The sequence below is a fragment of the Lissotriton vulgaris genome, unplaced genomic scaffold (genome assembly GCF_964263255.1).
Source record: "Lissotriton vulgaris unplaced genomic scaffold, aLisVul1.2 SCAFFOLD_3338, whole genome shotgun sequence".
Taxonomy (NCBI): domain Eukaryota; kingdom Metazoa; phylum Chordata; class Amphibia; order Caudata; family Salamandridae; genus Lissotriton; species Lissotriton vulgaris.
This window is the reverse complement of record NW_028251673.1, coordinates 132,520-148,949: the sequence shown is the minus strand read 5'-3', so window position 1 is coordinate 148,949 and position 16,430 is coordinate 132,520. Positions and strand designations below refer to the sequence as shown.

At 46.2% G+C, this 16,430-nt stretch overlaps 1 protein-coding gene across 1 annotated transcript in view; it reads left to right on the top strand.

The window, feature by feature from the left end:
* Positions 1 to 1,023: 1,023 nt before the first annotated feature.
* LOC147662812 (E3 ubiquitin-protein ligase TRIM17-like) overlaps positions 1,024 to 16,430 on the top strand; it is a 113,169-nt gene continuing 97,762 nt past the window's right edge. Inside the window, exon 1 of the mRNA XM_086950896.1 lies at positions 1,024 to 1,101. Coding sequence (XP_086807022.1) covers positions 1,024 to 1,101 — 78 coding nt within the window. The remainder of the gene's footprint in view (positions 1,102 to 16,430) is intronic.

The following is a 16,430-nucleotide window of genomic DNA, read 5'->3' as shown; positions in this document are numbered from 1 at the left end:
TGTCCCATACACAGTGGTGATGGGGAGAGGGTTCCCAACCTTGTAATGTTACAGCACGGCCCCCAGGGTCCACATGCAGACTGCGAGAGAATCCTCTAGGGAAATCCACCTCTAGCCGATCCGATACCTCAATGCTGCCGGCTCCTCCGCCCCTTCAGGCCGCCGTCACTCTCCAGGTGCCCACCTCTCCAAGGCCGACGTTCAGGAAGGCTGCGTCACGCCACAGCAGAGACCTGTGGTGCAAGTCCGATCCCCGGCGCTCGCGTAGTCTCTCGCAGCCGGCCCCCTACGGGGGCCTCAGGGCCGAAGGCGGAGTCTCGCCGTCTTTGTCCGACGTCGTCCAGGTCGCACAATGCCCCAGCAACCCCCGCCGGGTCAGTCCGGACGGGGGGCCGCCACAGTCCAGGCAGCTGTAGACCCCGTAGCTCGTCGGGCCTGGTCTGCAGCGTCAGCCCCAGGGACACGAAGCCAGCGCCATCCCAGGCCGCGCGCCTGACACCAGACCCGCCGTTTTTCACCTCCGAAGCGGAGCGTCGACAATCCTGATCGGCTTCAATCCACGATCAGGGGATGCAGGGACCGTGAAAGGTTGCCGGACGCCTTTGTCTGGGTCCAGGGTCGCCTGTAAGTTCGTCGGATTTCTGCCGGTAGCTGGAGCTGCAGCGCTCACGTTCTACCCGGCCATGTTGCTAGCCACGCCCCCGGTGGACACTCCATATTTAACCTCAATGCCATAAATGGCACTAGGCTGCAGTGAGTGGATTTTCAATTGGTCGAGGCCACATTCCCAAAATAGAACAGAAAATCGATTATTTGTTGGACACAGAATAGAGTATGTTCAGACAATCTGGAAACAAGCTGCCTTTGCAAAGAAGATGAGAATGTAGCCAATAGGGGGCTTTGTTTATTAACTGTTTGGTGCTGCCATTCTACTGTGGTTCAATTCTTGGTATGTTTGTTAAGGCCATAACGTAGGGACAGGCAAGAAGGGATTGTTGACACACCAGTGAGCTGCCCCTGAGAATGACCAAGGCTGGCAAAGTTTGGCAGGCAGCCAAAGAACTAGATGTTGGAGGGACTCTGGAGGGTTATGAGTTGAAGGTGCCTCAGAGGAAGGCCTAAACAGTGTTTGGTGCGAAGAGATACTGGAATGGGATTGGATCGTATTTGTGCCTGTAGGGACTGCAGATTGTGTAGGCACAGTTTAAGAGGTGGAGTTGGATTTCTCCCTACATCATGCTTCATCTCCAAACCCATGACCTCAGACATCAACATTTTGATGGCATACAAGCGAGCAAGCATTGGTGAAAGGCTGGGGGACAAAAACAATTTGAAGGAGTTGACAATGGGGCAAAGAGGTCATTAATGTCAAGGTCCATTGGAAAAGCAAGAAAAGTCACAAGAATGCAAAATCGGGAAATCAGCCATGATGATTCTTGATTTAGGTTGTTTACCTCGCTTCTTTTGCTTTGCAGTGGGTGAGCTGGCAGCAAGGGGCAAAATCATCATCAATGATGGGAAGGGGACTTGGGGAGTTTGGCCTCCTGAACCACAGCTTTGGGCCCTTCCATTAAGAACAGGTGGTTCCGTCTGGGTACTTAGGGGCTCATTACGATGGCTCATTACGATGGCGGTGGATATCAGACCGCCAGCCATAGTTGCGGTGCAGGGACCACCTGCCAGATGTCCAGCGGTCACACCACACATATTAGGATGCACCAGCCAAACTGGCGGGCGCATCCAGGGCCTTGAACATTGCAGCACCGTTCGCAATGTGAAAACGGCCCTGCGTGGCAGGAACCACACAGTGCCTGCCACGCAGTGCAGGGAAATGCATGGGGGTACCCATGGGGGGTACCATGGGTAGCCCCCCAGTGCACCAACATCTTCCCACCCCCAACAAGGGGGTCCACAACGGACCCCCAAACCCAATTCCTTCCAGCCTTTCCATGGTGACATCGCCGCCATGGAAAGGCCTTTGTTTACCCACATCCTAATTTGGTGGACAGTGCCCGCTAGGCAAAGTTCCTTACGGTGGTGTTGATGAAGAAATTGGTGCCCAGGGATAATGCGTTGAAAATCCGGACACACTACGTCTATTCACAGCGGCGAAGCAGGAGCTACGTCAGTTCTGTAGCAGCGATGAAGGCGCTGCATTGGATTTTTCCAGCAATTCATTGAAGAAAATTCCCACTTTCTAAAAGTGGCATTTTCAGACAATGTAAAAAAAAAAACTCCTACCCTCTGGGATCACCAACTCACCCTCTGAGTTCACCTCCCAACTAAGGGAGATTATGGCATGGTCCATGACGTACCCCTGGGGACTACCTCCCCCTAATGCCATATTGGCCACTCCTGTAGAGGTACCACCAGTGGATGGTTTTCTAGGACAGGCAGGGTCCCCTTTCTTGAGTCTTAGCTGGGAACACTCAAAGCAGAGGGGTTGAAAATCAGGAGCCCAGGGCCATTACCCATTAGAACCTCCCACCTTCCTGTCAGAAGGGACTTGGGACCCATTTTCTCCCCCTTTATCCTATGACCTGTCTGTGTCTCCCTAGACCTCCCCCTGACTCTGCTGGGGGGAGCCTGAGCCACCCTTCTTGACTAGATCTACCACATACAACCTCTTGTGTACCCTGGTACTCATCCCACAGTTTGACTCCTGAGCAAGCTTCCTGAGGTCAGTAACCTTGCTGTTCATCAAGTGCAGGCACAGCTCTGCAAAACACAGACTAGACAAGTGCTCCCATACAAACAAATTGTACAGCCCCATGTAATCTGTACCTTACTGCTCTTCACCCAACCATCCTGTGCTCTGCAAAAAGTATCAACACACTTAAGCCATGTTTGGGGGTCAAGTTTCCTGCTCTGCCTAAACGTGTCCCTGTATCGCTCTGGGGTAAGACCATAACAGGATAGGTAAGCTAACTGGGGTCCCTAGTGCCAACAATGTGTCCCTTCCCACTGCTGTAAAATAGTTCAACAAACCCGCCCCCCAATCGGTGTCAGTGACCCGGTGCATGTGGCAAGCTGACTCATAACCTTGAAACCACCTATGCATGTCATCCTCCTGTATATACTTTTCCCCCAGGTTCTTAGATATATGCACTTTAAAATCAGACTACACTTTAAAATTGCTACCGCCATCTGTGCTGGACCTGCCTTTCAAATGCAGCTCCTTTAAGCTCAGCTCATGAGCTAAATGTATTTTTGTTCTTCTATGGCCAATTTCTTCTCCTCTACGGCTTTCTCCTTTTCCATCTTGAGCTTTTCTAGCTCCAATGTGTGTTTTCTGGCTTCCTGTCAGTCCTCCATCTCCTCTGGGGACAGGCCTTGGATGCTGCTTGCCCTGGAGGGTGCTCTCCCCATAGGCAGATCCGGTTGTACTCCAAAACCCCCATGCAGGCTCTGTTCATCCAAGGCCACAATATAATTCCCAGTTTCTGTGTGCTCACCTGCTGCTCTGGCCTCCAACCAGTCTACCAGAGTTTTTTGTAGCTCCTCCTTTCTAGCGATGCCTTTAAACTGAACTTTGGGGTCTCTACAGATCTGTTTGAGTTGTACTGTGTAGGTTTTCAACCTCTTCTCCTCAAATAAAAAATCTGCTACTACAGCTGATGGCTCCCCAGCCTGAGAGATGATTGTGGCACAGAACTCAGAAATTGCAAAAAATCAAGAAGGCAAAAAGACCAACAGGAAAAACAGTTTGTGGTTACATAATGGTCTGCGATATGGAAATAACGTACACCAATCACTGTATGCAATGCACAAATACAAATCCAATCCTCCTGACCACCAATGTTAGAAATGGGTTCTCTAGTTGACAGTGGTATGCACCAAGTAGGGACCCTCTCTCTAGTCAAGGTATGTAAGTTACACAACTAAGATAATCCCTGCTCACCACCTTGATAATGTGCCTCAAGCAGTCAGGCTTACCTCAGAGGCAATGTGTAAAGTATTTGTACACACACACAGTAACACAGTGAAAACACAACAAAAGGACTCCACACCAGTTTAGAAAAATAGCCAATATGTATCTAAATAAAACAAGACCAAAAAGACAAACATCCAACATACACAAGTCTAGATATCACTTTTAAAAGATTAAGCCAGTTTAGTCCATATAAATCAGTGGATGCGTTTATTTAGCAAAAAGTACCGTAGATGCGTCAAAAATCAAAGATGAGAACAGGCGCAGACAAGGTGAGTGGCTGGTTAAGAATATGATGCACAGAATAGTTTGGCAAGAACATGACCGCTTTCTAAAAGTATAGACAAACAATATCCCAACTGGTATTTTTAAAAAGGCGATTAAACAAGTATGCAAAAAGCATTACGCGAACAGAAACAAGGAGACTCAATACGTTTTTTTCAAAAGTGCTCAAGGCATCATATAATTTGACGGGTTATACTCCTGTAGTATCTTACAACATGCTTTCTAAAAGTGGCATTTTCAGACAAGCAATTTAAAAAACAACTTTACTAAATGATGTATTCCAGAGACCCTAAACTTCATATCTCTATCGACTCCCAATGGAAAATTACACTTAAAATATATATCAAGGCAATCCCCATGTTAACCTATGGAAAGATAGTCCTTGCTGTAGCGAAAAATGAAATTAGAAGTATTTCACTACCAGGGCATGTAAAACACAACTGTACACGCCCTAACATGCCTTTTAAATGCACTGCAAAATAGCACTTAGAAACAATAAGGGCTTAGTTGGGAGATCTGGTCGAGCTAGACCAGGGCAAAGTCAAAAGTTCAGGCCAACTGCGATGAAGCAGGGGCCGGATACAGGAACCCAGTGAGGCCCGCTGAACAAAAGTACCTCGATCCTGGCTGCATCGAGTTCGAGGACAAGGGGTGCAGCTGGAGGGATGCATCTGTGCTAATCCAGGCAGCAGTAGCGATGTGCCGATCCTGATCTACGCAGCACCAGCGATGCGTCAGCTCCCATGAGCGAAGTGCTGTGATGTGAAAACTACTTGTCGAGGATACCAACGATGGAGATGCCAAAACCTTGCACCGAGAAGAGCATCTTGCAGTGGTGGTTCCGAAGGCGATGCGTTGGGCCGATCCATACAGCAGAAGCGATGTTCCAGTTCAAGTGATGCAACAGGAGCGATGTGTCGGTTCCAATCCATGCAATAGGAGGGATGCACCAGTGTGACAGAGGATGCATGGGTTTTTCTTGAGAAAGCACCTGAGGTCCACTTCCAAGGGCCCATGACTGGGGGCCATTAAATGGCAGGGCAGATTCCAGATAGCAGAGTCTAGGTGCAGAAGCTGCAAGTCTTTTATGACCCTGAACATCAGATCAAGAGTTCAGCCAGCTAGCTCTTGGAGCCACTCTGGGTTCAAGTATTGCTGGTCCAGTCCTTCCCACCCATGGAGGTGTACAGCAGGCAGCAAATCAGCAGCAGGGCAGAAGTCCAGCTAAGAAGTAGTTCAGCAGAGTGGCCGTCCTTCATGAGCACAGCATTCCTTCTTCCTGGCAGAGTCTTTACAGGTCCAGAAGTGTACTGAAGTGGTGGTGTCAGAGGTCCAGTGCTTATGCTCAGCTATACCTTTGAAGTGGGGGAGCTTGATAGACGTGCAGTCGAAGTGCACAGAGCCCCTGCCCTTATTGCCCGGGATCCAGACTCATTACAGGGGGTTATGCAGCACTTTCTGTGTAGACAGCACACAGCTTATTCATGTGTGATTGAGACTGTGCCGAGCTCCTCCCTCCCATCCTCCCAGGATGGCTCATCAACTCACACCTAAGCTCCCATTGTGTGTGGCTGTCTAGGAGGAGTACACAAAGCCCAACTGTCACACACCTCAGACATGTGATCAGAGACAGGCAGCAGGCATCAAATGACTACAGTATACAAATGCCAACTTACTAAAAGTTGCATTTTCAGAATTGCAATCTAAAATCCGGCTTCACAATAAGTTGTGATTTTAAATAGTGATTCTAGAGACACCAGACTTGAAGGTCTCTTCCCAATTGTAAATTACACCTATAAAATATAATAAGATAATTCCAATGTTATCCTATGAGAGAGATAGACGTGCTGTACTGAAAGATGACTATGAGAGATTTTCACTAACAGGACAAGTAAAACTTAAAAGTAAATGTCCTGACTTTGAAATACATTGCACCCTGCTCTTTGCTCTGGGTTGTCCAGGGCCTAACTTAGGGGTGACTTATATCTATAAAAAGGGAAGGTTCGGGCCTGGCAAGAGGTTTATTTCACCACGTCAAAATGGCAGTTTAAACTGCACAAACCGGCTCTGTAATGGTAGGCCTGAGACATGGATTGAGAGCTACTTAAGTGGGTGGCACAAGCAGTGTACTTTACTAGGGACTTATAAGTAAATTAAATATGACAATTGAGTATGAGCCAATATTACCATGCTTAGTGAAGAGACCACATGCACCTTAGCACTGGTTAGCAATGGTAAAGTGGTCAGAGTCCTAAAGCCAACAAAAACGAGGTCAGGAAAAGTGGAGGAGAAAGGCAAAACTTTGGAGTGACTCTGCAGAGAGGGCCATTTTTCAACAGATATCAAACCCCAAAGTGAACCTAATAAGTACTTGATGGGTGCTGCTCTATCATAGCTCAAGTAAAGTACACATAGTCAGTACTAAGAAGTGTTAAAACGGAGACCTAGAAAAGTGTCTGGAGGATAAGATTAAAGGTGCAAATTCAAATTGGATATAGTACATTTAATGGTTTAACAAAGGAATCAAACTCTGAGTTGACATCGTAGATACCGTGTGGACCATTGAGTGTTGTTAGAAATTGGGGTTCTGATTGGCATAGTATGCAACCTTTCTAAGCAGGAACCACAATCCTAGTCCAGGTAAGTCGGATACACAGCAACAATTAACCAGTGCTCACCCTCTGATAGCTTGGCACAGAGCAGGCAGACTTACCTTAAGGGGCAATGTGTAAAGCATTTGTGCAACACATCAGACAGTTACACAATGAAAACACTGCAAAAGGACTCCACAATTGTTTAAAAAATAGATTATTATATTCTGAACAAAACAAGACCAAAACTACAAAAATGAAATTTTAACGAATACGTGTCAAAATAGCGCTTAGATGCAAATTGTGCCTAAAGGGTTAAACAGGGTTGTGCTCCACCGGGATAAAGTCAAGAGTTCAGGCTGTCCACTATGAGGCATAGTCCGGTTACAGGACCCAAGCTGGCCCGCTGAGCAAAACTCCCCTAATCCTTGTCGCAGTATGAAATGTGTGATGCTATACATTAATGCTTTCCACGTAGTTGAGGTTGCAACGGATTTCTCCACGCAGTAATAGTGATGTGTCAGTTCTGTGGACGAAACTCCAATTCTGGAGTGCTGTAGTTCTGAAGGCGATGCGAAGGGTTAATTCATGCTGGAGGCAATACATCGATCTTCTTGACGAGGTGATGGCGATGCATTGGTTCCTGATGCTGTGATTCGGGAGGCGCTGCAGCGGTGCCGAGTGCGATGCACCAGTTCCAGACCTTGCAGTGGTAGTGATGAGTCGATACCGATCTCACAGTAGGCAATGCGTTGGTTCAATTCCGATGCGCAGGTTCTTGCCAAATGCAGCACTTTAAACTCCCTTCCAGGGGCCCTAGAGTGGATTGGCACCTTTTGGCAAAGGAAGACTTACAGCAAGTAGAGTCCAGGTGCTGGGTTGAAGATGAAAGTTGAAGTATTTGATATCCCTTTTGACATTGCCCTTTTAAATTGGGAGCATGCAGTTGATGCTGCAGTACAGCATATTGCCCCGATAAAAACTTTAAACCTAGATTTGCCAGAAAACAGGAGGTCTGGTACTTAGAGGAATTACGTAATCTTAAACGCTTGGCTAGAAAGTCGGAAAAAACATGGAGAAAATCTGCCAGGGAGGAAGATAAAAACTATTATAGAATCAACCTCAACATCTATCACAAAGCCTTACGGCTAGCACGGAAAAACCATATTACTACTCAGTTAGATGCTGCTGGTAATGATTCTAAAGTTTTATATCAAATTGTCAACACGTTCATAAAACCAACAGCTTGTGAAAGTGCTGACATGGCTTCACAACCCCTGTGTGACAGTATTTCCTGTTTTTTCTCAGAGAAAATTGATGCCATTTATGATAAAATAAAAGCACTAGGTCCTGACTTAACTAGCCCAGATATCTGGACCCCTATCCTGACAACTCCTATTAATACTTGTGCTTTTAACGAATTCCCTGAAATATCATTGCTGGAAGTTCAGAAATTATTTTCTGATATTAAAAGTGGAAGCCCGGCAGACTTACTACCAGCCAGACTTATGGGTCCGCTGGGGAGTTTACTAGGTCCTGATGTGCAGAGACTGGTAAACCTATCACTTGCATCTGGAGTGGTCCCATTGGCCTGGAAAAAAGCCCTAGTTAGACCTATTAGGAAGAATACATCCATTCCTTGGTCTAACATGTCCAACTTGAGGCCTATTTCCCTTCTACCTTTCCTAAGGAAAATCATCGAAAAGCACACCAATAAGCACCTATCTACCTACCTAGAACACTCTGGTAGTCTCGATCCCTCGCAGTCAGGTTTCAGACCTAAATTTAGTACTGAAACAGCTTTAATGTCGGTAACTGACGATCTACGGTTATACCAGGACAGAGGTTATTCTGTTGTCCTGGTGCTACTGGATTTATCGGCAGCGTTCGATACGATTTCCCACACCATCTTGATCGAACGACTGTCTGCGAGTGGAATCCGCGGAAGGGCACTGGACTGGATCAGAAGCTTTCTCTCCAATCGCACCCAATCTGTCACCATGGGTGACTTTAAATCGGAGGAAGTTAGCATTTCCAAGGGGGTTCCACAGGGCTCATGTTTGAGCCCAACGCTATTTAACACCTATGTGGCCCCCTTGGCAGATGTTACTAGAGCTTTTGGTTTTTGTCCAGTGTCCTACGCAGACGATACGCAGCTGCTCTTCCCTTTTAAAACTCTTACCCCGGATATTTTACAATCTTTTTCCGATGGGATGAAGGCAGTTGCAAGGTGGATGTCATCCAACTTTTTACAATGCAATGTTGGAAAGACAGAGGTGATGCTCTTTGGTGAAGCCAGGATTCAATGGTCCCCTGAATGGTGGCCCTCTGATTTGGGGCCGGTCCCTGTGCCAAAAACAATGGTCAAGAACTTGGGCGTCAGACTTGAACCAGAGCTAACCATGAAGCAAAACGTTAACATCACTGTAGGATCTTGCTTTCATGTGATTGGCCTTCTTCGTAAAATCTTCCCTTTCCTCCCTGACTTTCATAGGAAAACTCTGGTTCAGGCTCTGATCATTAGTCGGCTTGACTATTGTAACGGGCTCCTGGCAGGTGCAAATGAGGAGGTTTTGGACCGTTTGCAGGTGGTGCAAAATACGGCAGCTAGGCTGGTGCTAAATGCACCCCCTAGATCCCCCTCCGGACCGTTACTTCATGAGCTTCACTGGTTGCCAATACGTCAACGAGTGAAGTTTAAGACTTGCTGTACTATACACAAGGGCCTCAACCAATTGGGACCTGAGTATTTGGCGAACAAATTTATTCCTTATGTTCCCATCCGTGCCCTTAGATCTAGTGACCAATTGCTACTAAATGTTCCTAAGATCACGAAAACCAGGTTGGGTGGTAGAGCATCATTTGTCGTAGGTCCCAAATTGTGGAACTCACTTCCGTTGTCATTAAGGCAATGTAATGACCACTGTCAATTCAGAAAACATTTAAAAACGTTTTTGTTTGGTTCATTTTAAATTGTTTCCTTGTTCACAGTACTTTTTAACTATGTGCTCCTTTTTCAGCTCTGCACTGGCAGTTACAGCGCAGAGATACTCCCTAGGGAGTTTATTCATAGCGCTATATAAGCCCATAAATAAATAAATAAATAAATAAATCCCCGAGACTCCAGCAACAGGAGGCACGCCAACAAGCCCTTAGAGAAACTAGGTTCAAGAATTTCGAGAGCAGGTCCTTCTCATTACTAGTCTAGAAGCAGCAGGCCAACATATCAAAGCAGATTAACAGAGTGGTGGTCCCTCCTACAGCACAGCAGCACTTCTTCCTGGTAGAATGTCCTCAGTTCCAGCAGTGTTCTGTATTGGTAGGGTGAGAGGCCCAATACTTATAGGCCATTTGGCCTTTGAAGTAGGGAAACTTCAAACAGATGCTTTGAAGTGCAAAAGACCCTGCCATTCCAGCCCTGCCTCTAGACTCACTTCCAGAGGATATGCAGTACTTTGTGTGGGGACAGGACCTATCCCTTTCAGGTGCAGAGTGTCAGTTCCTTCCTGCTTTTTCTTCCTCTCCTGCACAGGAGGACCTGCCAACATGCAGATGACTCGGAAATCACAACTACAGTTCCTTGTGTGTAGAAGCCAGCTGTAATCAACCCTAGATGTGTATTCCAGAGACAAGCAGAAAAGCACTAAATGGTTTAATTAAGAAAATACCAACTTTCTAAAAGTGGCATTTTCAGAACTACAATTTAAAAGCTAATTTCACCATGAGTTGTATTTTTAAGTTGTGATTCCAGAGACACTAAATTTGGTTTTCCTATCTTTTTCTAATTGGAACTTTACTGATAAGATGGAATAAGTCAGTCCCAATGTTATGCTATGTGAGTAATAGGCCTTGCAGTAGTGAAAATGAAATTTAAGATCATTTCACTACCAGGACATGTGAAGCTTACAAGTACTTGTCCAACATTTTAAATACACCCTGCCCATGGGCTGTTCAGGGCCTACCTTAGGGATCACCTATATGAAGTAAAAAAGGAAAGTTTGGGCCTGGCAAGGAGGTCAACTTGCAAGGTCGACATGACAGTTTAAAATTGCACACACAAGCTGTGCAGCGAATGACCTGAGACATGTTTAAAGTCCTACTTAAGTGGATGGCACAATCAGTGCTGCAGCGTTACTTCATGCACTAGTGAACGCCCCTATGATTAGGACTGATTCAGCTTTTTCCTGGAATACTCTCTGTTGTGCGAAACGCCGTCCGCCGCTTCCCGCAGCAGTAGCCCAGCCATACGCCCACACCTACGCCATACGTCAGCGTCAGTGCAAGCGCCAGCACCATCGCATTATCGCGCTGACGACAACGCCGGCGAGGGGGAGGAGACGAGGAAGAACAACGAGCAGAGCTGGCCGGCAGCAGCTGCAGAATGCCGGACGGCTTGGCAGCTCAATTTGCTGCATTTTTGCGATTCAGGCACGGGTTCGGGCTCGGGAAATCTGGCACGCACAGTAGAGGTAAGTGGAGAGTGTGAGAGAGCCTGAGCGTGCCTGGAGTATAGACCGCTGGACAGATAGCTGGTTGAATTGCAGCCGCACCCCCCTAGCCTTCAAAAGAGCAAGAGCTCTACTAAAATATCGCGGAGCCTGGAGACTGGAACCCCAGTGCCAAGTAGCAGGGATGGCCCCTAAGAAATCTAAAAATATTCTGGGGCACAATCTGAGGACAAGAACAATTCCAGCAAATCCGGGACTCTCTGAAGAAAGTGGAGGGAGTCCTGAGTTGAACCCAGAGAAGGGAATAAAGAAAAGAGCAAAGAGAAATATGGTTGCTAGCAAAAAACAGGGTAGCACTGCCTCAAAGTCAATAAAAGAATTTGTGGGGAAACATTTTAAAAAAGTCTTTTCACCTGCAAAAGCCCTTGACATAGAGATAATAGAGGCAACACCACTAAATGAGAGTGTTAGTAGAGATGGGAATGGGAATATCTCCCTACCTTTCAAAGAGCATACAACTGAATCACCAATCTTGGCCAACCGTGATCAGTGGAATTTTGAGCTCAAGACCCGCCGAGGCGGGGAATTGAACCCTGGTTCCGGGCTAGACCTCTGCATCAGGGTCTGACGCTCTAATCATTGAGCCACACTAGGTGTATAACAAGGAAGAAAACCCCCAAGAAGCAAGACATAAGCGTGCCTTTAGATAGAAGTTTAGGTAAGCAGAAGAAACTAGTTAGAAACAAAACTCCAACACACTCTAAAGAGCCCGGTAGTCAGCCAGGCCTTAGCTATGGAGGAAGTCTACAACTCAGGGTTACCCAGGAGTTAGGAACTAGTAGACCAATCAATCAGAAAAATAAGGCCCACATGATACTACATCTGGCATTAAATGGGGGTAAGGAAGGAGGTTAAAGAGAATAAGTGGCTATATTTTGAACCAATTCCATTCGGTAAAGGGGGTAAGAAGCTAAGTAAGAGGTTGCCGCTAAATAGGTCACAGGTCCTGCAAGTATTTGCCAAGTGCCCAAACTTGAAAGGTATAGGATCAAACGACTTGAGACAAGTGGGATTTAGGCAAAATACGGAAGGAAAGGAGGTGACCAGAGTATTAATGTACTCGGATCTGGTGAAGGTTATGATTGAGAAAGCAGCAAGTGAGATACAAAAAAAGGCGATACGGATAACATCTAAAGAGGAAGTACAACTAGAAGTATAAGGGATAGAGCAGCAAGGAATACACTTTTTAAGGTGTCATGCAGGTTTAAGTAAGAGGCAGGTAAGGATAACTGACCAGAAGAAGATCAAGAGGAAGCAGCTCTCTTGGGAAATTTCAAAATAGTAGCAAACAACTCAGATGTGGAAAATTGGTGGGGAAACTGGAGTTAGGATATAAGCCACGTAGGTCCCTCAAACAGATACATCGAGGGGCGTCGGGAGGAAGGCTTGTTAGATGACGTCGAATAGGTAAAGGGTACGCCGCATGGCGTAAGAATAGCTTCCTGGAACATAAATGGCCTCGGAGATGAATCTAAACAAGAAAATATAAGGGATTTAGGAAAAAATACCGAGATCATTTGTATCCAGGAAACTTGGCTATGTGGCAAGACCCCGACATTCGACGGTTTCTCCCAGTTCAACCACTTAGCAAAGAAGCAAAGATTTGGCCGCCTAGTGGGGGGAATAATGACATTGTTGTCAACTAAAATAGTGAAAAAGGTGACTGAAATACCTGTAAAATGTAAATGGTTGCTTGCATGTAGGGTAACTTTATCTGCCATTGATAAAAAGAATATGTTAATGCTTTTAAACGTGTATTTGCAATGGGGTACTACAGAGGAATACGCTGCCGAAATGGGGCATTTTAAAGAAGATATGGATATAATTGTGAAAAGTATGGTATGGATCTGTTTATGTTAATGGGCGATTTCAATCATAAATTACACCCCAAGAAAGAAGATTGTTGGTTCCAAGAATTGCTGGAGGCTTATGATGTAACACAAGCAACTTTCCCAGATTGTGTAGCCCCTTTTATGGACTTCCAGATGGGAAACTACTTGGGGTCTAAAAGCCTCTTTTGCATAAACGGAAGATCAACCCTAGACTGCCCTGCAAAGAAAACGTTTAAATTAGGCTCACAAAATTGTCCAATTGATTTACGTTTTTACGACACCCTCGAGTTTCCAATTAATGAAAGATTTTAGGATTTCTAATAGAGAAGGGAGTGATCATAACCTTTTAGAATTGGAACTCCTTGAGGTACATTTGAAGCCCCGAACCAAAGTTAATTAACAACAGGTGGGATACCCCAGGCGAATCACAACTAGGCTAACGGAAGAATATATTGCCCGGCTAGTAAAACTGCAACAGAACCTAGAACTGGGCACAGTAAGTGATCAGTGCCTAGATTGGTATGTGTGCAAAATTGAAGAAGTGGTCCAAACCCTCAGCGATGGACTGAGGAATGATAAAATAAATGATAAAATGAACCAAAGAAAGCCGGAGAGACAAAGAAGGTGGTTTATGAAGGAATGTTTGGAAAAGAAGAGAGAATTGAGGAGAATAGCACGTAGTCTAAGCATAAAGCACGATCAGGGCAGGGGTGAGGTGCTCACGAAATTAAAAAGAGAATATACTATGCTAATTAGGAGGGCAAAAAGAGAGTATAAAGAAGACTGTTGGTCAAAGTTGCTTGAGGCAATAGAAACAAAGAACATACGCCTGTTCTGGAAACTAGTTAATTCTGCAGCGGGCCATCTGGTGGCCGAAATGAACTGTGTGGTAGACTTACATCGCCCAGGGAGAGATCCAGAAGAGGGATTGCAACCGGATTGGAGTGGTCTGGTGGCAGATTTAAAACACAGCTTCTCGGTATCAGAAGTGAAAAATGCGATAAAAATTCTGAATTTAACAAGAGCAGCTGGCCCAGACAACCTCCCTGCGCTGATAATCAAAACCCAGATGGACTGGTGGGCAGAATTCTATGCTTAAATGTTCTGAGTTATTCTAGATACTGGGAGGGTCCCTAACAACTGGAAGGGGGCAATAATAAGGCCCATACATAAGAAAGGCGATATGCAAACCCCAAAAAACTACAGATTAATTAATTTGACAGATGTTGGGGAGAAGTTCTTCGCAAAAATAGTTCTAGGTAAATTAAAAAATTGGGCAGACCAGAACTCAGTTGTACCGGTTGAACAAGGGGGATTCAAAGAAGGTCATTCCACCATAGACCACTGTTTCGCCCTCTGAGCACTTGCCCGGAAATCAATGGAGCAAAGGGGGAAAATGTATTGCTGCTTCTTTGATTTTCGGGCAGCCTTTGACTTAGTGGACCGTAATGAAGGACTGGGTTCTTTTGGACCCAGCGGTGCCAGGGCACAACACCTGAAACCTTCGTGGGTAACCTGCTCCGGCGTACAAGTCACAGAGACACGGGACACTTCCTTCGGCGTCAAAGAGTCAAGGTTTATTTACTGCAGGGAACACAGAAGTCACGACAAGTACAACACGTGCAACTTGGGGAGACTGCTTCAAATTGGTTTTGTGGATCGCTCCTTTTATACAGTTTTTACCCATAGGCTAACATTGAACACAATAGTTTACAACCCAGTTCCCACATCTAGCTCCCAGAGGGGTCGCTTTGGTCACTTTGAAACACATAAGGTCCGGAACATAAGTGCGGAAACATTTGGCGGTTCCCAACTGTAAAAACCCATCTTCCCACCATTAGCAAATTCCAATCAGCAGTAAAGTAGATCGAAATAGGAACGAAGACAGGTGCAGAGGAAGACGGAGACAGTGGGGAGATCGGAAAGGGTGTAAAAGGGGAGGTGTCGGGAAGCACGAGATACAGGCATCAAAGGGACGTGCCTAATGAGATGCACGGCTGAGACAATAAGTCCGTGCGGCAAGATGAGCCTCGAGCGGCGCCACCTGCCTTACAGTAGCAACCCCCTCGTCATAAAGACACTTTCAAAGAACATGTGTCTTCCGCAAATATCTTGGGAGTCCCAGGGTCGCGAAGCGGACAGCGTCCGTTCGCTGGCTACTTGAGGGCAAGAGACAAAATGGATGCCGTATCTAAGATGGAACCCGTGGGTACAGATGAGAAACCCACATAACAAACGAACGGTTTAAGTTAGCACAGCGAAACTGCGCACACTTACTAAACTCGTCATTTGCGGTTCATAGATACCAGACTCGACCATATTCGTGCGAGTCGAAAACACCACTTACAATTGTCACGGAACCTCAGACGCTCCTTTTGCCCTCATGTAGGCAAGCACTAGTCGGAATCATACTCGATATTCATCAGACCATCAAGATGTCGTTGTAGCATAGATCTGTCCAACCGAGTCCCCTTGGTAACAGGTGGTTGTCTCATACACGTTGTAGCACAGAGGCCACATAAGGCAGGACCACACTGCACGCAAAGGCAACACGTGAACAGGAACACTACCACAACCCCGATGATCATCAGAATCTTCCAACCCCAAGTCGATACCAGGCCCCAAAACCAACCAAGTAGCGTCCAATCCCCTACATCCACGTGTATGGATTCGGAGATCTTATGCAACTTCGAGATGGCTTGATAGACAGTAGGAGCATTATCTGGAATGAAAATGCAACAGCTCGAATGGATCACTTTACATACCCCACCGCGATCTGCCAAGACGACATCTAAAACCATACGGTTTTGTAACGTCATAAGTCTCTCCGCCTGAAGTTCTGTGGTGATATTACCAAGGGCACTGGCAGTAACATTAGCTGTCGATTCTACCACTCGAGTCAAATGTCTCAGGTTCCTACTATTAACCATAGGTCCCCAAAACGGGAGGAAACCCTTGAAAAAGTCTCCTGCCTCTTGACCGGCAGTATCCTCTTCGCTAATTACGCCTCGTACAACTCTAGTCTTATGATAATCGGCATCTACAGTGAACGTCGGAGGCAACAGATTTGCGACGAAACATGAGCCCATGAAGTCTGCGGGCAACCATGTGTATGCACGATCATGACAGATGAAGTACGTACCCTTGGCAGCCAGAAACACAGGGGACGGGGACATTGGCAGAACGTAACTTTCAGTGCAAGCACTTGCTCCAAGTGAGGCTTGCGAACCACGACCCACAAGACAAAGATTACCAGTGTGGGGTACGACCCATATTGGAGACG